At 39.2% G+C, this 24,988-nt stretch overlaps 2 protein-coding genes across 3 annotated transcripts in view; one reads left to right on the top strand and one right to left on the bottom strand.

The window, feature by feature from the left end:
- The window catches only part of LHFPL2 (LHFPL tetraspan subfamily member 2), a 119,983-nt gene extending 103,372 nt beyond the window's left edge, over positions 1 to 16,611 (top strand). For both annotated transcript variants that reach the window (XM_071425255.1, XM_071425254.1), the window contains one exon: positions 12,072 to 16,611. In XM_071425255.1, the coding sequence (XP_071281356.1) occupies positions 12,072 to 12,328 (257 nt within the window). In that variant the 3' untranslated portion in view covers positions 12,329 to 16,611. The remainder of the gene's footprint in view (positions 1 to 12,071) is intronic.
- Positions 16,612 to 19,663: 3,052 nt separating this feature from the next.
- SCAMP1 (secretory carrier membrane protein 1) overlaps positions 19,664 to 24,988 on the bottom strand; it is a 39,228-nt gene continuing 33,903 nt past the window's right edge. The window contains exons 8-9 of the mRNA XM_071425253.1: positions 23,719 to 23,836; positions 19,664 to 22,733 (exon numbers count right to left, since the gene is read on the bottom strand). Of these exons, the coding sequence (XP_071281354.1) occupies positions 22,569 to 22,733; positions 23,719 to 23,836 (283 nt within the window). The 3' untranslated portion in view covers positions 19,664 to 22,568. The remainder of the gene's footprint in view (positions 22,734 to 23,718; positions 23,837 to 24,988) is intronic.

Here is a 24,988-nt window from a genome sequence, read left to right as displayed (position 1 = left end):
ATAACACTTATTTCATGTCACCCACAATGTAAGGTTTGTGCTTCTGGAGCAGAATTATATCCCTAGATTGGCTAAAGATGCTTCTGTTCATATGATGGCATACGATTAGCATATCAGGTCCTTCAGATGAACGTCACAGGTTTTGCTGTAGTCAGTCCTGGTGTACAGAATTTTCCCCAGGCAGTGTGACAAGGAAGCTGCTTGGCCGTGCAGATTAAACCAGGGGAAGTTGTTTCCTTTCTTACTCTATACTTCAGAAATAATCCATGACTGTTTTTCCAGGAGATGCAATTATTACTTGTTTTCTTTTGGAGGGGCATTTTTATGGGAGAGATTGGTTAGCAGCATAAATAGATCTTTGACATGTCAGATTTGAGTCTTTTGAAAAGATAACTTTACTTACAACTCTGATACCATCTCAAAATACCTAGTCTGTCACCTAGGATTAGCAAGTAAAACATACTTTTATTTTAGAGTAGTGTTTGGAGACCCTGCATTTGTGAGAAAATGCATGCTAAGACAGTTTGATGTTTTATTATCAATCCAGCTGTACCCATAATAGGATTTGCAGCCTAAAACATTGAACAGTACAGTTGACAAAGCGTTTTGTATGTGTTAGGGCATAGATCAGTCCTTCTCAAGCTGTACTGAGCATAGAAGCACTTCCCTTCTTAAAATTCAGATAAATGACACAGCATGAAACTGGGTAAGAGAAAGGTCACCTTACTGAAACGTTGCTGCCAGTATTTACAGCCAGGCATCTTGTGGCTCACAGCTCATTTTCTCAAGATTAATTTTATTGGGTCCACTGCTACTTTTGTTCCAGTAGTATTACAGCATCTGCTTACTTAGTTGCAATTATTTTCCTTTTGACTAATGGTGGCTGCTAATTTAAACTTTGTCAGCTCCTGAGTTTTGAAAAATGCTTTTTTGTTTTAAGCAAGTTGCTCAAGAGGAACAGTTGTCAGCATGGCTAATTCAGACAGGGATTATGATAGATAAACTAATGCCCTGACCAGGGAGCAAGTTATAACCCTGCCTTAATAATTTTAAGCATAGCATCATTCTTCCTAATGTGAACAATTATGGTTTAAGTGTACAAGAAGAATTCACAAAATAATTTCGTTAATCAGCCTATATCACCACAATATTTGCAAGTATGTCAAACATCTCCTTTTTAAACATGAGATGCACACATGGTAGAGTCATCTACAGGAACTCAGGATCTTGCAGACTTAATCTCCTTTAAAATCTCTATATCTTTGTAGTAGAGATTTAATATAATTAAAAACATACAACAACCTAATTTATTCCTGGAATTCATCATGACAAAACAATAACAGACACCGGATATATCTTTCCAGTCTAGCAAGATTAGTTGTGGATGATGCCTACGGTGAAATTACAGAACAGAAAGCAACATCTTTTCTGTTATGGCCCTTGGACAAATGTGCAAAGTGTCATTTAGATCAACAGGAGGAAGCCATACAAGTATCTGGACCATATCAGGGATTCTTTTATTATTTTTGTGGCAGAAAATGAGAAATACAAGGCCATGAAGGAAGAAAATATGGCTGTTGTTTAAACTCCTGTAATTCCTTTTTTATGGAGCAAGAACTTCTACCACTTTACTTTCAGACTGCAATGCCTTTTATTCTGCAGCGGTAGAAACAGTAATCAATAGCCCTGGTTTTGGAGATGTTTGAAGGTTGTTTCATCTGGATAAGCACGTTTTCTCTGCATTAGAGAGTGCAGAGAATGGAGACATGTAATTGAATAGATAATTACTATCCAGCAGCAGGAAGACCAGGCAGACTTTCATTTGTATGTCTTTTTAGGGAAAGTATTCTACTTTTAGTCTGTGAATCACTTGAAATGCAGAGGCTGGAGGAGAAAGGATATTATTACATTCTAACTGACAAGAATCAATTAAAAGTAAATTTTCACAGTAATCATGTAGCTATAGGAAGTAAATAATTGGTGATCTGGTACTGACATATCTTGGTATGTCTATAGTGTAATTGCCTATATATTTACAAGTCTTATTTGGGCTTGTGTACTTCACTTTGTTGCTAAGTAATATAATATAAACATAACCTAGCCTCAAAGGAGGGTGGGGAGAGTTTAGGACAGAGCCTAAACCAAGTTTGGCTTTCATCTCTGATAGTTTCCTTTATGAAGTTCATAATCGGCAACTTGGCTTCTTTTTTCGGTCTGTGCCATGGCTGGGCAGACACAGCCCCTTCCCCACAGCCAGTGTCTGCCTGACTTCAGATGAGCCACAATGCACCAGCAGCACCCTGACTGCACACTAGCGAGGGGAAGCTAAATTAGCTGCATCAGTATCATATCAACCACAGAACTTGAGCAAGCCCCTGTGGTTTTTTGTGGGGAGCTCGACATCATGTGCCTGCAAAGGCTTTGGCGAGAGCAGTGGGGAAATGGAGCTGACACATCAGGAAGGCTAATGGGTTTGGGAGTTCAGTTTCTTTTACTTCTGTTTTACTGTGCTGGAGAAGGGCTGCCTGGCCAGGAGCATTTACCAAAAGAAGATAAAATAGTTCCTCTTCTCTAAAATCTTTCCAGGATGCTGTTGGCTTCATCTGGAAGGCCCCTCATGAGTCACCCCCTTCTTATCTCTTCTTCTGTTCACAGTCCACTAGCTGTAATGGGGCTTGACAGAAGCATGTAAAAATTGGGTTGCATCTGTCAGAAGGCATGCTGTGTCCCAGGTGCACACCAAGGAGTGACTCTGGTTTTTTCAGGTGAATATATGGCTGCATTTTGCTGTCGTGTGGCTTAGCTGGCTGTGCCACTGGCATCTTTAATAGGTAGATGTCCAGTCAGCCAAAGCAGAGGTTTGTGTTTTCAAAGGCTGCTGCAGGCAGGTCAGAGAGCATTAAGTTCCTTTGGATGCTTAGTTGAAAACATCAGGAAAACATCAGTTGAAAACATCAGAAAAAAACAGTTGCTGTGTCTGGGCCCAGATGCTGTAGCTTTGGGCCTCTCTCTGCCACCCCAGAAGTTTCTTCTTTTCCAGGGTCTGAGAGGTTTATTTTTCCACTGACTGTTGCCCTGCTCAGTCCCAAGCAATGACAGCTCTTCCACAGTACTTTCTCTTCTCAGGTATCTCAAGAGCTCTTTTGCATTCTTTCTTCTGACCTTTTCATGATTTCCCTCTATGACTGTCCATGTCTTCTCTTTTTCCCTTCTTGGTATCTTGGAGAGTTCCGCCATCAGGAGCTGCTGCAGGACTTTGGCAATAGTTCAGTTCCAGGAGTACAACTTTACCCTCAAATGCAAAGAAACTTCTCTGCAGCTTTCTAAATGAAGAGGTGAAATTCAGTTTCAAACCAGCTGTGTGTATTAGTCTGTCTTCACTGCTGAAAGAGTTTGTTTTACATTTCTTGAGCTGAGAAATTGTTCAGCCTGTTATACTGGCATCGTTTCCATTGTGGGAGGCTGGGTGATTAGGAAGATGGCCTGAGCAGAGTTGTGATAGGAACCATCTGAAGGGGATGAGGATCTGGAGCTGCTTGTGGGGGTGGGTGAAGTCGGATGCAGCCACTAAAGGTGGGCTCATGGTGTGTGCAGCCATGCGACTGCAGACTCTGGCTGCTGGAAGTTAAGGAGGCCAGTGGGAGTTGTGGAGGAGGAAGCTGGGGAGGAAGTGGGAGGTCAGCCAGGCCTTTCATCATAGAGGGGAGAAAAAGCAGGAGACACAAGCTGTGGTAGAAGGGGCATGAGGCTTCTAGGGCTCTTTCGTATTCAGACCATAACAGAAAAGGTTACAGTAGTTGCAGCATAGTTTAGGGTATTTGTTTATAGGTGGCATCATGCTGTACAAAGGCATTATTTTGTCTGAGAAAGAGACAAACTGGTGAATAAGGAAGAAGGGACCTTGTGAGCTGATGTTGCCTGCAGGCACTGGAAGCTCTTGAACAGCCAGGGAGTCCAAGCAGTAGGAGAGCAAAGCAAGAGTGATTTTGCCCTTGAAGGCAAGGAAGCTTCTTGTTTGTCTTTCTAAAATGCAGAGCATGCATTTTTCAAAAAGCCTATTTCCTCTTTGGATTCAGCTCAGAGTTTTTCTTTCCTGATGCCAGAATTCTGAATTCTTGGGGTGGGAAGAAAGAAAAAAGGGAGGGGAGAGGGATTTCTGATGGAAATCCTGACAGTCTGAACTGCTTCTTCTGCATGCGGTATAGTGCTTCCTGTAACCTATATGGCCCAATGCCAGCATGATATCTAATACACACTTGGCTGCTGAAAGTTCAAACAAAGGGGACTGCTGTCTTGGAATATGCCAGGGAAGAAAAACTGAGTTCAAGTGCTAAATTGCTGTTGAGCCTGAGGGAGACCATTAGTACCTTCAAAGAAATAAAATGCAGATTTCAGTGTTTTGCTAGATTCAGAGGTCGACTCGTCTCCGGCATTATCCAGGTGGGCACTTGAAAACCAGCAGACACACAGCAGATTATTTATTAGAAAAATAAACAAAAATTTCAGGCTTTCAGTGATCAAGTTTGGCAGTTGATTATCTTGGCAAGCATAAGTGTCTTCCAACAAACAGCGCTTAGTGTGAGAGAGACTCCCATGCTACCCACTGAGAAAGACTTTACCTGTGGCACATGTGTGCACTGAGGTCTCTTACTTCTACCAGCATAGGTGAAATGCTGAGCACTTCTTTACACCCCTGCCCTGGTGGTGTGAAAGAGTGCTGGTGACCCCATGAGGCCATGGGGATATCAGGAGGGCACAAGGGCTCTGTTTCTGTCAGATTTTTGGTTGTAGGCCTCAGAGCCACAATAGATGCTGCTATTTGTGTATAGAATGCAAACACAAAGAAAACATTTAAACTTAGCAAATGCTGTGTTCTCACTCAAGCACAAGAAAGAAAGACGAGAGGAGCTCTTTCAGGAAAAAGGGCTATCTTTTGCTAAGCTTCTGTCTTTGGTGTTCCTGATGTGGTGGTGAGGAAGTAAGTGGATTTGAGTTGTGCTTTCTTACCCAGTACAGATGCCCTGCACTGTGTTGCTGAATAGCTCATGAAGCCAGAGGAAATTCTCCCCTTCCTGCATCTCCATTTGCCTTTTCCTTCAGGCTGAGTCCTAGTTCCTCTGCAGCTCCTCTCCCCCACCCCCAAACTGAAGTTTTGTTTGTACTATGGGATCAGTATTGAGGAAATGTAAGGCCATGAAAAAGGTGACCTGGAGCCCTTTTACCTCTGTTTAAGCTAAGGGAGGTGGTTGTTTTGGCCTCCCTTACTGAGCTATAGTCATATTTCATTCCCTTTCTGGTAAGCCAGCATGAGTGATTGGTGGTTTGGAGGGAATGGCACTCACTGGTTGAATAGCAGTGAAAAAGGTTATGGTGAGGGGTAGGGAATAGATGGGATCTTGGCCTCTGCTTCTTTCAATAACAGAATATTTAATATGGCCTTTCTTTCCTGATTCAGAAGCCTCCTTGCATTTACCACCTAAAACTGAATTTCTCAATTAGGAGCATTGACTGAACCTTTTATTGGGTCATCATAGATTAAAAACACTCAGTACTTTTTGGGGTTTTAAGGTAAAATGTGAGAGTTGGCTGTGCCTGAGCAATGGCCCAACAAGTGGAGAGTCTTTGTTTACTTCTGTACTGCTGAAAAAATTTAAACATTTGGCTTTTCCCTTATAACATGCTTTATCTTGACCTTAATTGCCTGGGTTGACAGCCACCACCTGGGAGCCCCCAGAGTGTGGTGACTTTACATGGCTGACAGCCAGCAAAGAGGCAGCAGTGTCACTTCAAGGCTTGAGACTGATTTTACTTTGAGTCTATGCATTTTCTTCCCTCCCAACTAGTGGGCACTCTCACCACATACATAAAAATTATTGAAAACTAGTGGTGAATTTACCATCTCCTCTATTAAAAACAGCAGTCTGTAGCTCACACTTCAGAGAAGTCTAAGCAGTAAGATCATACCAATATAATAAACAACCCCCTAATTCCTAACATTGAGCTAACAGACTTAGTTATTTTGTGGCTTTTTTGGGGGGTAAGTAAAACATAATGGTTGAGTGTCCTGCCAGTAGTCCCCTGCACTGTATTTCTATCTCTGTTTCCAGATTGCAACAGCACTAATGTCATCAGAGGTTTGCAAAGGTTTGGTTATAAGTATCTACGATTTGTATAATACATGGGAGAAGAAACATGAGAGTAGGGGCCTTATCCTCTTCCTCAGCTTGGGAAATATTTGTTTATTCTGGTATGTACATGCCCTTATAGCACCCTGAGACAATTCTAAAGGGAAAAAGAAACCCATGTGGGTTTTGAACCATCACCTGGTTGTAGTATTAAACTACTTCTGCCTCAGTGTAGGGTATCCCAGGTACACTGAAATCTATATATGTGAGCAGCCATCTGCAGTGATTGAAGGTATGAAGGTGAGCACTTGCCTCAGTGCACTGCCTGCTGGCAACCCTGCCCCTCTCAACAGCCATGCTTCCAACATGCCCCAAAACACACCTGCTTGTGTTAGCCTGCACCAACTGTCGTGTCCAGGTAGGATTTTTAAAGCATTGATCTTTATAATGCTGTGAATTTTTCTCTTGTTTCTCATGCAGCCTTTATGAGTGGGCCAGAGACCATTTCCAAGACACTAGGGCATGCAAAGTCTCCCCTTTCTTTCTGGACAAAGACCTACCTGCCTCTGGTCAGCTGCTTGCATTTGGTGGGTCTGGCAGCCATCCAGGGGGCTGAAGAGCAGCTGCTGAGGCAGGTCTGGGGCCCTGTGCTGTGGGTACTATAAGCAGCATCAGCATCCATTCAGCATCTCTTGCTTTTCCTGTAGCCAGTGTGCAGTGCTAGAAACACCATGTCAGCAGGCCTGAGCCCATCTCTTGAGCTGTCATCTGATTAAAATGGTATTACTGAATCACTGCACAGGCTGAAGGTGTCTGTTGTGCAGCTGCCAGGTGGCAGGCTGTCCCTTCACCTGTCTGTCAGGGGGCAAAGTGATCAAAAGTGCATGAGTGGTAACCCAGTAGCATCCCTGCTGGGTTTGTCAGGAAAAATTTGCATATGGGGAAGCCTTCTTGGCTTAAGCTACACTAATGTATTTATACAGATATTTAACACATGAAATGTTCGGGTGGCATATTGACACATGTGGAAATGTGAGCAATAAAGGCAGGGTGCCTGGTTGATGCAGTGTCCCTGGGCTGATTCTTATTCCCCTGTGGTTTTGCAGAAGATTAAAACAATCAGGATCAGTGCCACTGGGGATGCAGCCCACCTGCACTGCACTGCAAAGCTAGTCCCTCCCTGCTTTTACTCTTTTACTCTTCTTTTTTTCCTCTCTTAAAATGTTGTTGCTCAGTTATGCGGCTCCATAGGAGCCCGTTGCAGTGCCACCTCATTGATCACAGCTGCTTAATTTCCTGTTTCTTCAGCAGTATTTAAAAGCTTTTTTACTATTTTGCTAGGAAATGAGTAGATGGTTTCAGGCTTTGCAATGGAAAGTGGCTTTGTTAGTATACGCTCTTGTTTAATATGGCACAACAGCAGCTGCACAGGAGACTGTCAAAACTAAATAGCATGCCTTCAACTGGCTAAACAAGCCTCTGCCCTACCTCCTGTCTCAAGGGTTGCTTCCAAGGAAGAAGAAATGTTTTCTTCAGATCTGAACTCCAGCTCATAATGTGACATAAAAATGCCCACAATGAAAGGCTGGTCTGTTGGTTTTCCACAATGTTGACCAGGCAGCATTGCTGCAGTGTATAAAAACCAGGAGGAGCAATACCTTGCTGCAGGCCTGTAAAAGGGGAAAAGTTCTTGGTGCACAAATACAAAAAATCTTCTCCTATAGGAGAAAGCATTAATCAACCGTCTTCTGAAATAATTTTGCACAGTGATGCAGTCTGCTATATTGATACTGATGCTCTCAGTGTGCTGTAAGATTTTGATTTGGTGTTTTAGGAGAAAGGAGTTGCTTTTACACAATTTAAGTAAAGAATGCCTGATGTTTAATAGGCTGTTGTAATCAGGAGATACATAGTAATCTAATAGTAACATTAAAATCTAAATCTCACAAAGACATCTTTTCAAAAGCAAGTAATTAGGGCCTGATAATAAAAGGTTATGTGGTCAAATTGCCTTCAGTGAAAGATGCAAAAATGTTCTCTGCTGATAGAACTTACACCGAAGAGTTATAGGTGAGGTCTCTGGGTAAAAAAGTAATTTGAATAGTTTTCTGTTGTCATGCCTAGGCATCTGGCAACATTGTGTGACATTCTTTCATACCTCTGTTTTGAGGACTCCTCAGAGAAGAGGTAACTGAGAACTGACAACAACTAACAAAAAGGAAATTTTGAAAAAGAATCATACTGATTTCAAGAAGTGGGATTGTGCTGCTTAAAAAGTAGGAACAACAGTATGTGTACAGCAGAGGCTGCAATTTCAGCAGTGCAGCTGTGCCCAGAGAGGGAGTTAAATCTAGAACAGTGCAAGCATGAACTCTGTGCATGTGCCTGTAGATGAGCACAGTGGAAAACAGCTTGTAATGTTTTCAGAGTGAATTTGTTCCTCCCAGCAGGGTGAACAAACAGAGGTAATTCCACAGGTAAGTTGGCTGTGAATTAAAAATCATTTATTGTACAGCAGCACAAAGAACTGAAAAGATTCATTGTAGAAAACTTGTTCAAACAGAGCACTCAATTTTTATTCTCTGTTCTTTTTCTTGAGTATTGGCTTCTCTTCAAAGACACAAGGACAAACAAAAACTGATTTATTAAGAAAAAATCTCTAGAATTAATATTTACTGTCCTCCTGCTAGACATATCTCAAGGCAAACTGTCAACAGAAGATAGTTTTTTTCTCCTTGTCCCTTTGCATCCATGTTTCCAGGAGTAGAGGGGGTGGATCTTTCTCAGGGGTGTCTGGCTGGAAGTGGTTGAACAGTTAAGTGCTTTGGTTTGCTGTCTGCTCTTTTAGGCAATTTAGGAAATGGTTTGCAATGTTAGTGCATGGTGGAGCATATTTTGTTCAAGCTGTAGGAGTCATTGAGATGGGCTCTGCAACTGACTCGTCTGAGAGACTGGGTAGCAGGAGGCAAAGCTCCTCTTTAATTGAACACTCCTTTCTGGGAGAGTCAGGAAGGGACCCTGCACAGCTCAGCCATTGCTCTGGATATGGGAGCTTTGAGCTGAATATGTGATGAGGGGCCTCTGCCTCTCCACTTCCTGTTAGCATGAACCAGAGGAGTGCCTTTCTCCTGTGGGTATTTTGAATTGACTTAATGGAATCATCTTTATTTACTTTTCCTGTCAAGCAGGAACCAGTTATTAATGAAATAAAAAATTGTGATAAATATTAGATAGTGCTAAGAGGCTCATGAAACACTTTCTGTCTGCACTGAAATGGAGAAGTAGAAAGGAGGTTTGGTAGTAAAAATACTCCTTTTGTTCATTATGCTGGTCCAGTATAGGAGTTACAAAGTTAGCTGTCTGAAATCAGGTATATACTCTAACTGTATTCAAATCCATAGTCAAGGCTTTCCTCCAGATTTTGTTTTCATCTGTGAGAAAATAGATGAAGTTTATCAAATTGTGGCTTTTTATATATTTATTATATTTATATATCCAGGAATTTTTCTGTACTTTTGAAAAAAAGGTCTAAGTCAGTAAAGTCCTAATGACTACATTTGGCAGCAGTTCTGTGCCTTTTGAGAGCCTGAATTTTGGGTAATGGCTTTTCAGCTTGGGGCATACATTCCATGAACCAGTAGCTTTCAGGAGTCGCTCAGTGCTCTAGTTTTGATAAAAAGTGATGGATGTATCTTCTTGGTCCTGTTTGTGCCACTCAGCCAGCCGTAAGCTGGGTTTGCTGTTAAGACACAGGCTGTCTAGGTTTGTGAGTGATGGAGTGATAAACTTAAAAAACTTCCATGTTGGCAGCAGCTATGCTGGCATTTCAGATCCAGCTTCTTAATTCAGTGATGATGATTTTTACCTACCAAAGGGCTTGCGATCGTTAGAGAGAGCAGGAACTGGCCCATACCAATGTGCAGTCAGAAAGATACATAGTGTGGTCATACTGGTTGCGCAGAACAGGAAACTAGTGATGAATAGAGGAGAAGGAACTGCTGGTGTTTAGTCTGAAATGGCTGCAGGGCTCAGCAGGATGAATGCACAGCTTATCCAGGTCTGTCCAAGATAAAGCAATACTTTATACTTAATGTATTTGGCCAACCAGCCAGGAAACACTGCATGAAATTTGTCACTGGTTCTTAAATGTAAGCAGTGATGAAATCCCTCCACAGAGAACGGATATCACTCACTAATGGATTTTGCCGCCCCAAAGAGTAATGACATTTAGGTCATTCATGCCCATGGTGTTGTGTCATCATTAGAAAAATGCTGGAGGAAGGACTTTCTTTTGTGAAATGTCTGGCATTCACAGACATTAATCTTAGACAGTTGGATGATGGTTTTTGCATTTTGTGTCAATTAACTGCTTATAGGACCCACATTGTTAGTGAGGAAAATTTCATGCATCTGGCCAAATTTCTTTGAACAAACAATTAAGGAACCCTAACATACTGCAGAGAAGTCTAACTGCTAGTCTAACTGAATGGAAGATGATGAAAACAAGTCTTTAAACCTGTTCTTTGTATTCTCTTGGTTACAAGAAAGAAAAAAAAGACTGGTTTTAGTGTACAACTTTTAGCCTGCTTCTAGAAGGTGACAGTACTTTTAGCAGCTGTTTTCATCAGCATACTAGGTTAAATAAAGGGCTCTAAAGTGCCTGAAATGTAAATCAGAAATATTTATGGGAACTGGGAAGCTATATTAATTTTCTGGATAAACCGACTGCATTTAAACAAAACCTGTTTTTCACAATTTTCCTTTTCTTGTAAGTAAATTTTTAAGGTAAACAGAAAGCAAATTTTGATACTGTGAGCTGTTCTTATGCTTAGCTCCTTCTTACATTCCTTGTAGGAGTGAGGTATGTGTTTAATTCATTGTGATTATTTTTAGTGCCCATAAGAAAGCACTGTAGCCACTAGCAGATTAGACATTCTGATTAAATCTCCTTTCTTTGTTCAAAGATGTGCGCAGGGACACTAATGTGACTTTCAATTTCCTTAATGAAGCCCTTCTCTGTTTAATGGTCTTCATAGAGAAACCTTTGAATATGAGAGACAATCGCATGGGCAGAACAACTAGTCTGTGCTTTTCACTTCCAGCCTGAGGCACACCAGACTGTTGGGGGTGCTTAGCAAGATGGGGAGTTGAGGCTTTTGCCCCTGTCACCACTGGGAAAGTGCTTTCCTTCTAAAGTAGTTAGTCAGCTGTTTGGAGGATCCCAGGGTTATGTATGCACTGGCCATGGGTACTTGTATCTGTTTGTTTGAGGCTGACTCTCCGTTATGAGAACTGCTGTATTCACTCAGTGAACTGGCAGTATTATCTTTCTACTATATCTTAATGTGGCAAAAAAAGTAGAAGTGTATCTGTTTTTTTGTGGTTTTGGTTTTATTTGGGTTTCTTTTGTTTTGGTTTGGAGTGGGGTTTTTTTATTGTCTTCTGTTTGTTTTTTTCCAAGCAAGAAAATCAATGTAGGCAAAATCCAGAGGAAGACAGGCAAACACGTTTATGGTGAATGGCTAAAGAAAGCTAAATGAGGGCTAGCTAAATACAAAATCAAAAGTGGATGCAAGTATTCCTACATTTTTGAGAAGTGCAAGCATAAGCAGTAGGTGGAGATGCTTGAATATTTTGTATGCTCTGTATTTGTAGCAATAATGTGTGAGAGGAAGATGTAGGAGGAGTACAGAGATTAAAATAAGGAATTAGGCCATTATCATAAACATACAACATAAATCACAGGGTAGCTTCAGATTTAGTTGAAAGACTGCATGGCATATACTAGGGAACAATCAGTAAAGGAAGATTGGATGGATGAGATGGCAGTTTTCTCCTAATTCTGGTAAATTATGAGTATTAGTGACCATAATAACAATTACTAGATGTGCTGCATCTGGTGTTAGACTGATTGTTTGTAAAACTTCTTTCTGTTTTTATTTCTAGGGCTCTTCCTTATCTTAGGCTTGATACTTTACCCTGCAGGTTGGGGATGCCAGAAGGCAATAAGCTATTGTGGACCTTATGCTTCTGCTTACAAACTGGGAGACTGCTCCTTGGGCTGGGCTTTCTACACAGCTATCGGCGGCACTGTTCTGACCTTCATCTGCGCGGTCTTCTCGGCACAAGCTGAAATAGCCACATCCAGTGACAAAGTGCAAGAAGAAATAGAAGAAGGAAAAAACCTTATCTGCCTCCTTTAACTCCAGTGGGGAAAAATACCAGCACCTGGATCTTTATCTGCTTTCCATTGACTGGGCAAGCAGATCCATTTACCTGTTTTTAACATTTGTGTGATTGAGCCCCATGCATTCCAACCCTGAACTACTGAAAGGGTGTTTCTTCTTTGCTGGGCAATGAGGATCAGAGAAAGGATCCCAAGAAAGCAGAATGTAAATACTTGGGGATATTTTTAGTTTCATTCTGTGATCAGGACACAGTGGAATATATTAATCCGACTGGGGATGTGAGTTATCACATATATATAGCAGGAATGTTGTTAAAACTGAAAAATTCTGATTGATCGGATTGCCTAACCCACCTTGGTCACTTGGAAGAATTTGGGTTTAAAATAATAAAAGCCAGCACATTTATTTTTCTTAAGCAAAAGAGAAGCCTATTTTAATGAGGCTTTGTTTCCAAGGGCTCCCCTCACTGGTGTATATTTCTTCACCGTCACCTGGTTTGGTACCATTTTCATGGAGGTGCTTTTTGGTACTGAACTTCCTAGAAGTATAGTGCCTTCTTGGACATTAACTCTATGTTGGAGAGAGCAAAGCTGACATTTACACCAATCTCAAGTCATTTAGAACGTCAAGTCCTTGCCAGGTTTCCCTCTCTTGAAACTTAAAGCACAAGGTGTGTGCAACTTATTACTTAGCAGGTAAATATTGTTTCCACTGACTAGACAGAGAAGCTGTTATTTGACTGGCTCTCACCTGATTCAGATAAAACTGAAATATTTCTACAGCCTTTATTAAAACTTCTGAAATCCCAAGCAGACAACAGCTCCCCACAGCACCAGCCTTATCTGGGCTGCAGCCTCTCCTACAACTGTGGATTCCACATTGTAATTCAACATTGTACCTTTTCTCTCATCAGTGAAACGTCATTCCCAGCCTACAGATCAGTCGTCTGTCTCATGACCCAGACACACATGAGTCTTTAGGAAATTTAAAATTTTCAGGAAGCCTTTACAAATTCTATTTGGCTGGGAAGATTTTTTTTCCTTTTTTTTTTTTTGTTTGTTTGTTTGTTTGTTTGTGTAGTAGTAGACCTTTTTCCAACTAAATCAGCAGAAATTAAATAGACGTTGCCACAAATGCCATTTTTTCTCAAAGCCAGCTCGTGTTATTTGTGGTGTTGTCTCACTTACTAGAACTACTTCTGATACCAAGTTTGTAAGGTATTTTAACAAACAAAGGAATGATGCAACTGTGCCATAGGAGCATTGGGGATAACTGATCTGAGTAGTTCTAATTAAATACTAGGTGAATTTCAGATTCCTTTTCTTATTTCTTGGTAGTTTAACATCATCTAGTGACAATGTTGCTTCACTATTACACAGAGCAGAGATTCTTGGTTTTGTCTGGTCAGTCCCTTAAAATGTGTCACTAGTTATTAAAAAATCTTTACTGTCCAGGTATGTAGCTGCTTTCAAGGCACTGCTGATGTGCTTAACAAGACAAGAGCTGTTCAGTGGTCCTGGCGGCGGGCCCGGGGCAGCCTGGAGGATTGGCAAACAGAGGTGGAGCTGGGGTCCCCTTCCAGCACCTACTGCCCACCACAGTGACAGAGCAGCTCCAGCCTGTGCCTCTGTGCCCATGGCACCTGCCTTCTGTGTGCTGGACAGATACACAGGTGACCTCTGAGATGCAGTGCAACAAGGTCAACTTCTGCCTGTATTCAAAAAGGGATTGTTTTAACCCAGCCTCTTCTTGCATTCACCTGCTCCTGCAACCCACATCCACCATTTTCTACTTTAAAACGGGGAACTCACTATTCTTTAAATATTGAATTTAAATCCCCTCCAAAAGTTATGGTCTGGGACCAACTGCCTGCAAAAATCAAGATTTTAATGAAGGAAAATTACCAGCACAAAGTGGTGCTTGAGGGTGAAAATCAGAGCCCACACACCCTGTCCACTCCTGTGTGTCTCATTGGCATTGCCCCATACACATCCCCCACGCCTGAAGGACATGCACTGGGCTTGTACCTGGGGTTCAGCAAGGCTTCCTCCAGGCATCCCTCCTGAGCCCCCTCTGGAGCATGCACTGAACCTGGGCCACCAGCTCAGCTCTGCCCTGCCCTCGGGGCCCTGCAGTTGGAAAAGAGGAGGTAAGCAGTTTTATGAGTACCATATAAACCAGCTAAAAATTAATTACCAAACAGATGTATGGTTTTAGCTTCCTTAGGTGGGTAGCAATCCAAAGTCCAGGTCACCACTGCCAACAAGTCTTGACACAGTATTAGGGTGAAAAATGCTGCACTGGCTTAAGCACTTGATTAGCCAGAATCAGGTCAGGGTAGTCCTTACAAAGGTTGAGAGAGCATACTCTGCTCTGGTTGAGAGGTAAATAATGAACAACCTTCCTTCATGTTACTAGCTGAGGTCTGCTGTGATCCATGTGATGCTTAAAAAAATTTCGATAGTACATTTTGTTTGGGTTTGCTTTTTTAAGTATTAATGAGATTTTCAGTGGCACATTTTGCTTTTGTTTGCATTCGTAACCAAAAAGAACCAGCTTTTCTGCTTGTTGCTGGTATATTATCAGCTTGCTCTGCAACAGCATAATTAACTAACTTGCAAGAATATCCATGCTCACACAGTACAGATAGAAGATGGGCTGGGAAGAAATACAGAGGAGAAATAATCAGAATTTCTTTTCTCAGGGTTCTGTTTTTCTAGCAAGTGATAAGGTGGTATATATAGTGATTTTTTTTTTCCTGGATGAGTTTTTCAGGTGCAGGGTGCACTCATTAAATTTCACAGCTGGTTAAATTGTTCCTGAAGTTCACCTCAGCAGCAGCTTTCAGAGGCACTCTGGGAAAGAAAAAAGCAAAATCAGCTTAAAGCTAATTTAATTGATTTTATGAGGGGGCTGTAGAGTGTAACTGCTTCTTAATGTACATGCACTGCATAGGATCTAGAGGAATTTGCTGTGGATTCTTTAAAACCTGTGTGCCAATTAGTTCAGTTTAACTTTGTTTTGTGGTATTGAAGATTTCTTCAAACATCTGTGGTTTCATCAACTTCTTAAACTTATATCCAATAAAATGCCATAGACCTTTTTTTTAATTGTAGCATATTTAAAAAAAAAAATATATATATATATACACAGACTTGTGTGAGATGTGCAATACAAGGAATGGGTTTTGTGGGGTTTTTTGTTATTTTGTTGGGTTGGTTTTTGTTTTTTTGGGTTTTTTTGTTTGTTTTGTTTTTGTGGGGTTTGGTGGGGTTTTTTTTTTTTGTTTTTGGGGGGTTTTTTTGTTTGTTTGTTTGTTTTTTTAGTTTTTGCTTTTAAACAAGTGATTGGAAAAGGGACTTCCCAGGGAAGAAGCGTCTGGAGTTTGATGGTGTGGATATTACCTAATGCAATAAAATCACTGATGTTGAAGATCAATACAACAGTAGTAATAGCAGCTTGAAGATGTAACAAAAATATCTTCTAGATTGATTTGAATTACTCAGAATACAGACACTTCCAGTGTAAAGCTGTGTCCACCTCTTGCCATTAACACTCAAAAAGCTGAAAAAGCTCAGCAAGGTTTCTTAGTGTGCTTTATTTGTAATATGGCACTGCAAAAAACATTGCTACTGAGCTATTTCTGGGTTGTCTATATCACCTTTGTATCTATTTTACTCAATAAAGTTCTCTGGATTCTGAGAAATTTTTTTTCAGCCAAATAATTTCCATTTTGCATTTTTACCCCCCCACCCCCCACTGAAGTTTCCCATATCCTAGTGGTAAATGGAGATGAGTTCAGGCCTTCCTTGAAAGCCATGGGCACTGGTGCCTACACCTCAAGGAAAGGGCAGAGTCCAACAAAAGCAGAGCAGGGCAGCAACGTATACACAGCTCCTCGGTATAGGAAGAGCGGCTGCAGCGACCCAGCTAGAGTAGGTTTTGAGCCATGGTTTATTTGTGGTACTGTTTTTCTGTTCTTGACTCACCACTATGTACATTTGTTAGCATGAATGATGTACCTAATGTCTTCTTTTTAATCTAAATTTCAATTAAATGTGAGTTTTTGAACTTTTAACAGGAGTCTGACTACCTTAATACAAACATATTGGACAAGTTGAGCCAAGGTGAGCTTTGAATATAGCTTTAATAGCATTTAATATCCCAGTCCAATGATGTATTTCAGATTCCCATCTGACTTAAACACTTATTATTGCTTACTGATCAGAAGTATGTGATCTGAAATTGTAACTATGTGTTATACAATACGGTTGCATTAAAGAGACTTTCTAATTGAATATATCTCTGACAAAATGTGTTTCATTTTGCAACTAAAGCACTGCATTTCCTTTTTCATGAAAAAAGGTAGTAACAGTTCTAAAACAAATATTGCTTCATCATACACAGATTTTTAAAATTATGTTTGCCACAGTGTGTTTTAGCTTTCAGCTGTGAAGTGACAAACACAAGAAAAAGTGTTACAAAGCCAGTCAATAGTAGAACCAGGAGCAAGGCTTTCAGTAGTTTAAAGAAAAGTCAGCATGTCACTTATTTGTCAGTTACAATGGTCCACTTTTATTGAATTTATATATTATTCATGTGTAGTTTAATTACACTTCCAACAGTTCCTAAACTTCAGAGAAGTAGCTCTTAGTTACAGCTTGTAACATCTATAGTCCAGAAGTTAAGGGATAGATGCCACTGAATGCACCACTACCATCATCAATTTATGAATTTCAAAACAGGTATAGATAGAGCATTTAGTCTCCAAATATAAAACACTGCTTAAAGAAATTATGAAGTACTGATCTGAACAGCTAAAAATATTACCTTCCTTTTTCAGTAAAGTTAATGGAGTTGGCAGTAGCACAGAGTTCAGGTCTCCAGTTGAGTGTATTGTTACACATTTCTGTATTCTTGTAACTTGTTCTCCAAGCTCCAGCTGGATTTAGAACAGTGCAGCAATCACAAAGTGGATGTCCATTATCAGAGTTAGAGTGACAGGAATATAAAGATGTTGTCTTGTTCTGCAGTTCACTGAAAGCTTGTTTTCAAACAAATGCCTTTTACTCGGAATATCTTCATATTAGTGAAATTCTTAGAGCATAGGAATCAATATCTGTAACTGGCTTAAGGTATCACTCAGATGTGGTGGGATCAGTAACATGGTCTGACCAAGGTAAAAGAGAAAGAATGCCAGATTTAATCACATAGGTCTTAGGGTGGGGTCAATGATCTCAGGAGTATTTAGGTCTTTTCTATCCTAATTGATTCCGTGATTCTATATTCTGACTACTTCCGGTTGTTCTCTTACCTTGGACAAAAAGTGTCACCCCACTGCCCAACCCAGGATATGTATTTTTTCTTTGAAAACATCATGCACTCCTCTAAAAAGAACATCATGCATTCTTCTAAAAAAAATACAGCCACAGCAAAGACAACACTTCTGCTCTAAAAAACAGCAACCATGCTTTGGCATGTGTACAATGACTACAGCTCAGACGTACACAATTCTTTAATTAGGCTAGAAACATGATAAAATCTACTAGCAGCATTGCCAGCTGGAGCAGTGGCAGAGCAGCTGATGCCACAGAGGCACCAGTGGTCAGAGGCAGCTGTTCTGTACAGTGGTCTGGGCTCCAGCCAATATTGCCTACCCAACTCCAGCTGTACAGGGTCACAGAGCAGAAAAGCCAAATGCAGGGCCACAAGTAACTGAGGCCAGTCTGTCTTCCAGGCCTGCACCAGCCCTGTTTTAACTAATACAGCCTCAAACTTTATTAATAAAAATCAGTCCCAAATACTTCCCATCTCTCCAGCTGGAGGTTTCCCTTCTTAAATCATGGATATAAAGTAAAATCTGGTATTCTCAATGCTGTAAAGAGCAGCTCCTCTGAATTGGAGTATTTTCCTTCACATCTGAGTGTAATGTAACAGGAACATAAAGGAGCACTCACCAAAAGCGGGACAGTACACTTATTTTTATATATATACACATACATATATACACATACACTCATTATTACTTAGTCAACAGGAAGCTTCAAGTGTATTGAGAGACTGTATTGAAACCACAACTGTTCCATATAATCCCTTTCATCCAACAAAAAGCATTATTTTAGTTGAGCAGTATATTCTCCCGTTAAACTGCTGGAATTTTTTTTTTCCAGAACAAAATGTATGGCAGCATGAGCCACAAGTTACACATCCCTATCAATGCCTTTTTTCCTTTCCCCTCAGTATCATGTGACATTGTACCTAGTTTAATCATTTATAAGTTTCACTGGCTTTTGCTGCTGAGCTAGATCTGTATTACTGCCTTTGTCAATCTTCCCGATTTTTCTAATTATGAAAATAAAAGCTACTTGCAGACATAAAATTAATTTGTAGAAAAAAAGTACAAACTAATTCATACATGTTTTAATGTAAAACCTAATTAATTATCTGACCTACTGTGCTGTACTACAGATTAATAACCAGAATATTACTTTCTAGGTGTGTGCCTTTTCCTTGGCAGAAATATCTTCCCAGAAGTATCACTGAGTATTTTTAATTACAGTTCTCTTAACCCGTGCTATTCTCTCAATGTGTGCATGCTTTTCCAACTCCATGCTTACAACTTCTTGAGGAAAGTAACCTAAGCAAACCAGAGGAATTATGTCCCATGAAGAGCACTAAAATTGTGTAATAATTCTAAACATAAAACATGACTGGATCTTATGGCACAACCATGCTTACATTTACAAGAAAGTACAAAACCTCTTCCTTCAGTCTGCTGACACTGCCATTCTAGATCTGTAAATTACAAAGATCAAGTGGATGAAGAATGTCAATACTGACTGATGCATGCATGTGAAACTGTCTTCAAAAACACGTCTGCCATCTCCCAAAATAATCCTGACCATACCTCAGAGCACTGTTCACTGTATCACTGCATGAATATGCATTGTGCATTTGCAAACTTACCTACATGACAGTCAATGATGAAGTCACTCAGCCCTTCAGAGGAAACCCAGTAGTAAGATGAGTTCTAGAGAGCAGGTGCTGCAACTGACATTACATGAAAAAAAATCAACAGATTGTGCTAGTGACTAAAAAAAAAAAGATAGAGCAGGACGGCAGTAACACAGAAATGTTGATTCACTGGCAGAAATTAGGAAAATAAATACTACCATGGCAAAGCTTTTTTCAGCAACTTCATTTTACTTTCAATAATGTTTTAAGAGTCACTTAATACCTGTAGAATTCCATTCAGTCATGACAGAGCATGTTTAATTTTAACCCTTGTGAGTTTACAGCACAAGAAGGTAAACTGCAAGTATTTTAAGAATTTTCTTCGTAACAGTTGAGTAGACTAATTCTCTATAACCAGATTTATTGATAGTGGACATTTTGCTTCACTATTTCAGCAGAAATACAGCATTTATATACAGAATTATAAAAAGCAAGTCAGACTTTTACATAGATCATCCTCCCTGCACATCACCCTGACTGTTAGAAGAAAAATCCCCATTATTGGTCAAAACTATACAGAGCGAACACCTAGGAAAAAAGTATTTTTTTATTCTATGACACTGTGTTAATACAATAAATATACAAAATTTCTGAACTACCCAGACATGCAACAGAGGGACAGAAGAAGTGCATTTGTACAGAACCATGACATTCACCAGGATGGCTAAACATTGTTAGTAATTTACAAAATATACAAACATCCTCAGATAAATAAAAACAACTCCTAAATTACAAATCAAAGACTACTGACATTCCAGTGTTTAAGCTTCATACCTTGTACTCTGTCACAATACTACAAAAAGACAACTCAAGTGGGCGCCATACTCTGATTAATAAGAGATTGTAAAATCTTATTTTTGTTAGATACAAAATATTTTTAACAAATTTTAGCCTTCTGTTATCAAAGCTAAACAAACTTTTTCCTCCCTTTTGGTTGCAAAGTGTCACAGATTTCTGGTTTAAAGAATTCACATGTGACACAACCCTGAATTTCACTCAGAAGGCTTAAATCTGTACATTCAACCCATGATATTACAATTCAACAATTCTTATACACAGAACATTACATATGTTTTCTCAAAGACCCTTCAAACATTTGAGAAAAAAAAAACTACCTGTCAAATTCAGGTTTTATTCCTAATGTGTTTGGTGTTTTTTTCTGGTACTCTATGCTATTATGCAATCTTCAACTTCAGTTAAATTGTAAGGATGATGTCCCTATGATTCCAATCCAAGAGATACCAAAATTTAGATTTAAAAGTAGTCCATGGCTGAGTTCCTAGATACAACCCTTAAGTTAAGTTTAAAATATGAAAAGAACAATCTTGATATATAGCTTCTAGAATGATGGTCCCCCAATCTCAGCAGAGAACAGCAGTGACTTTAATCTGGAAAGCTTAAAAAACATTCCACGCAAATTTAAATTCAATATTAGCATGTCCACTATTATGACATTTTAACAGCCTTGTTAGATAGAATATTTAAGCAAGTATATTCATTAATGTGAACTTCAGCATCTGTGAAACTACAACGCTTTTCCAAATTCAATTGTGGTTTAAAGAATTTAGTAAATGAAAGGAGACTAATAGGAGAATTCATGCTAGTATATTACTGATTCAGGGATTAAGCTAGGGGAGTATTTTTTTAAATGAGCTTCTGTTATTATGAATACAGTGTATTGAAACAGAATACAGTGTATTGAAATTCAGTCCACTTTCAGAATGTGGAGGGGCCTCAGAACTTTATGCTGTGTTATCATTCACCTTAAGAGCTGAAATAATTTCAGCCATGGTGTGTACTTACACAGGTTATGGGATGTCATTTTTCCATTTCCTGGAAGAGTTTGAAAAACTGTGTAAGTATTGTATGTAAGTCTCATACAAGGCAATCCAAAAATGTAAGGTCTTCAAAGCAGAGAAACTCATACTATACCACGTCCTGACTGTATTATATTCTAGAATATTGTGATGGTATGTGTAACATTATGGATTGTTAGTTTCACAGCATCAATCTAACCTCTTAGGCCTCCAATTCAATGAGTTAAAATCTAACTTTAATAAAGATAAACATCTCTCCCTTTGCCAAATCAAAATAGTTTAAAAGCTTTTTTCTATAGCTTAAATCACATCACAGAGATGGCTGAGTTAATATTAAAATTCATTCAAGTATCTGTTAAATGCCATTGCTTCAAGAGCCTGGTTTTAGACAATATACCTGTTAGAAAATTAAACACTGTATATATAGTGTTTTGGACAGGCAGTAAACAGAGTGACTGTCCAGGATAGAGATTTAGTACCACTGTTAAACATAAATCTATACTTGAAAAAAATCCAAACAAAAACTAACAAAAATAATCCCAAATAAAACAAAAATACCACGGCACATAGAAGAGGGACAGGGGATATGTGAATACTGAAGTTAAAAATAGCAAATATATAATCATTTAGCTCTGTGATTGAAATCACCAGTTAACTTCCTTAAACTGAACTACTGTATTACAGAGAATGTTTATGCCCCATAGTAATTTCTCACAGGTAGAGAATACTCCATGGAAATACATACAAACAAATGCTATAAAGTGGCACAGGTAAATTCTGGACCAAAACACTACTTAAACAAGATCAGGTAACTCAACAGTATTCATGCAAACTTACAAGTTTATATCAAAAGACTTACCTAATAAAAAGAAAACAAAACCAAATAAGAAAAGAATTTATACTCTCTGCCTTACTTGTATTTGACCCCCAGCAGCTGCTGAAAGTGCAAAAACAATAGTCAAACCTGTATCTCTCAGTCACTTCTTACTGACCACTTATTACCCCACTTCTTATGGCAGGAATAGGGAAGTCAGTTCTTGCAAAGAAAAATAATCCAAACTGCTTTCCTGAACTTAAAAAAAAACCCTGGTGTGAATTGCTAAAAAACTTTCCAGATTCTTATTACATTGATTTGATCATTATATACTAGAGTTCATTCTCAGGCCAATTGTTGAAATTATTTATTCTCCATAAAATATGTAAAGCTTTACACTGCAGAATTCAACAAGTTAAAGAAGGGGAAAAATTGGTTTTCTTCTTAAATAAATTTATAATAAAATAAACCAACCATTTCCCATTTAACCCATGCACAGCTGTAGAAGAAACAAACATGCTGTGTGAATTTTGATCTAGGCATTTAGGGAATACAGTAAGTGACTGGGAAATAAAGAACAGTTGAGGAGAACCGGGGTGACTTTGTTTCTCTACATCCGGTTACCCTTGAAGGCGTTCTGGGCTGCGCTGGTGGCCGCTGTCGAGGCGGCGTTGGCCGCAGCAGTTTGTACAGTTTTGTTGGACATCACTCCCGTGGCAAACTCCTGCTGCGCCTTCTCAAAGCTCGCGCCGGTCGTGCGGTACAGCCCGTGCACCTATGGAGGGGAAAAGCACTGAGAAAGTGGTGCCATGCTTTCCATTTCTTAGCAGAGCAACAGCAAAGTCTCAATGCAAAGCGGAGCTGTGAGGTGGGGAAATGTGATTTGTTCATGTCTTTGAGCGAATATAGAGATGAGAACATGGAATTTTTTCCCACAAACTTTTGAAATTTTCATTGTCCTGCTGCACTCACAATTTGACTGTGGGGGTTACCTGTAATTATCTGCAAGTTCAGAGGGGTCTCATCATGGTCACTAAAATGTGTGATGTATATTTGGTGAATTTTTCTTTACAACAATATTTAGAAACATTTTAGTTACTCTGATTGGTAACAAGAGTAAGCAACACTCTGACTGAATATTAAAAATTTCAAAATATCCTTATTACACAGTTACACATTTGCAGAACTAGTGTGATGACCAATAGCTCTGCTTAATAACCAGAGGAATAATTCACCATAGTAACCATAGAGAAAGAGTTTATGTCCTTGAGTTTTCATGCTTCTGCATCATTAGCTGGCAGTAAAATATTAAAAAATGGAGATAGAGAAATAAAAATCCTTTTCTGAGGTGCTAAGCATCTCTCTCTTCTATTGATTTTAATGGGAATGATTTTGGTAAGAGCTGTAACTTAGCAATCATTTCAGTCACGCCTCTCTGTGCCTGATGGACAACCTGGCATGTACAGCTACAATCACAGTGTTCACTGCTTTCACCTACTCCTTTGTGGTGGGGTTACCTCTCAGGTTCTCTAATTCAGAGCTATCATTCCCCATTTGCAGAAAATACGTGCATTGTACAAACAGCATTTTGTACCTCCACAACAGTATAAACAAAACTGTACAAATGTTAATAGGCAAGGCTCACCTTGAAGAATGTAATTTAATCCCCACTACTTTGTGAGAGAGTACCTCTCTCAAGACAGAAAGCAAAATCCAAATCAAATATAGGAAACAAAAGAGGGGAATAATACATAACTTACCTTCTTAAACATAACTAGTGAGATAACAGCAGATGCTGTGAAAAGTGCAGCTATGATTATCATCATAATGCCAACAGGAATACTCTTATTAAGTCCAGTAAGAGATGAAATCCACCCACTGAAGGAAGGAGAAATAACAAATTTTACTAGTACAGCCCATGAACCATTCAATCAGATACCCTCACCAAAGTAAATTTCATAACCTCCTGGTTCTTAACTATTTTGAGTATTTTTAAAGAAAAATAATGGGAATTTTACATAAGCATATTCTGGTTCTGTGATATGCTTTTAAAGTTTAATTTCCATTTTTTTCACAGAAAATGCAGTGAAATTGTATGAAAAGTTGTAGCAAATATTATTGTCCTTGAGTAAAATTGTGGAGAAATTAGAAAGCTGCTTCTCCATTGTCATTTCAGATTGATTCAAGACTACATGAATTCATAGATGAGAAAATATCCCTAAAAAGATAGTTTCTAACTTCTATAAATACAGAACAGAATACCACACATACACAGCTTCTATATGAAGGCTCATTTAATTGTATCCACAGTGATGCTTTCTCATCTGAGGTAAATATATTTCTTTTAAGTAGAGAGCATCAGATGAACTAATAGAAAAAAAACTGCTATATAAGTATCTACTTCAAGCATTTCCCCATTGTTCAAAATTGAAACACCAACAGACACCAACAGTTTCAGACCTGAAAATTTAAAAAGCAAGCTGCCTTATGAACAAAACCCATGCATTAAGATGAATAAGATTTTTCCATGTTATAAAAAAAAAAACCCACAAAAAAATCCCCTAGCAAAAAATTATGTAAATTCAAACCTTAAAACTATCCCCTACCTGCTTCACACTGCTTTGATATCCCCTGTATCCCACTATAATCTACCACAAAACCCCAAAATCTAAGCTGTAATTAGGATTTTCTGATTTTTCTGATTATCTGGCTAATTTCAATACTCCTTCCCCAAGTATGCTTAAAAGCACACTTCCCAGACATGGATGAATAAGCAATAGAGGATTCCAAAGAAAAAAAAGCAGGCTCTTTCCTTACATAACAATTCTAAAGCAATACTGTTTTGTCTGCCCTTCATATATTCGGAGGTTTGCAGCAAAAAGCACTGATAGAGGGAAATGTCATTACTACAGCACTGCCATTCATGACTCTTCATGTTACCAGCTGGCTACTACAACCTTGCTTTTAGTTAATTCCTTTATTTCAAGGACAGTGACTGATTCCCCATAGTTTCTCCTTGTAAAATCTAAA

Source organism: Agelaius tricolor, unplaced genomic scaffold (assembly GCF_023055355.1).
Source record: "Agelaius tricolor isolate 1412-34295 unplaced genomic scaffold, bAgeTri1.0.p SCAF_4, whole genome shotgun sequence".
Classification (NCBI taxonomy): domain Eukaryota; kingdom Metazoa; phylum Chordata; class Aves; order Passeriformes; family Icteridae; genus Agelaius; species Agelaius tricolor.
The sequence above is the reverse complement of the archived record's forward strand: the minus strand, read 5'-3'. Positions and strand labels throughout refer to the sequence as shown.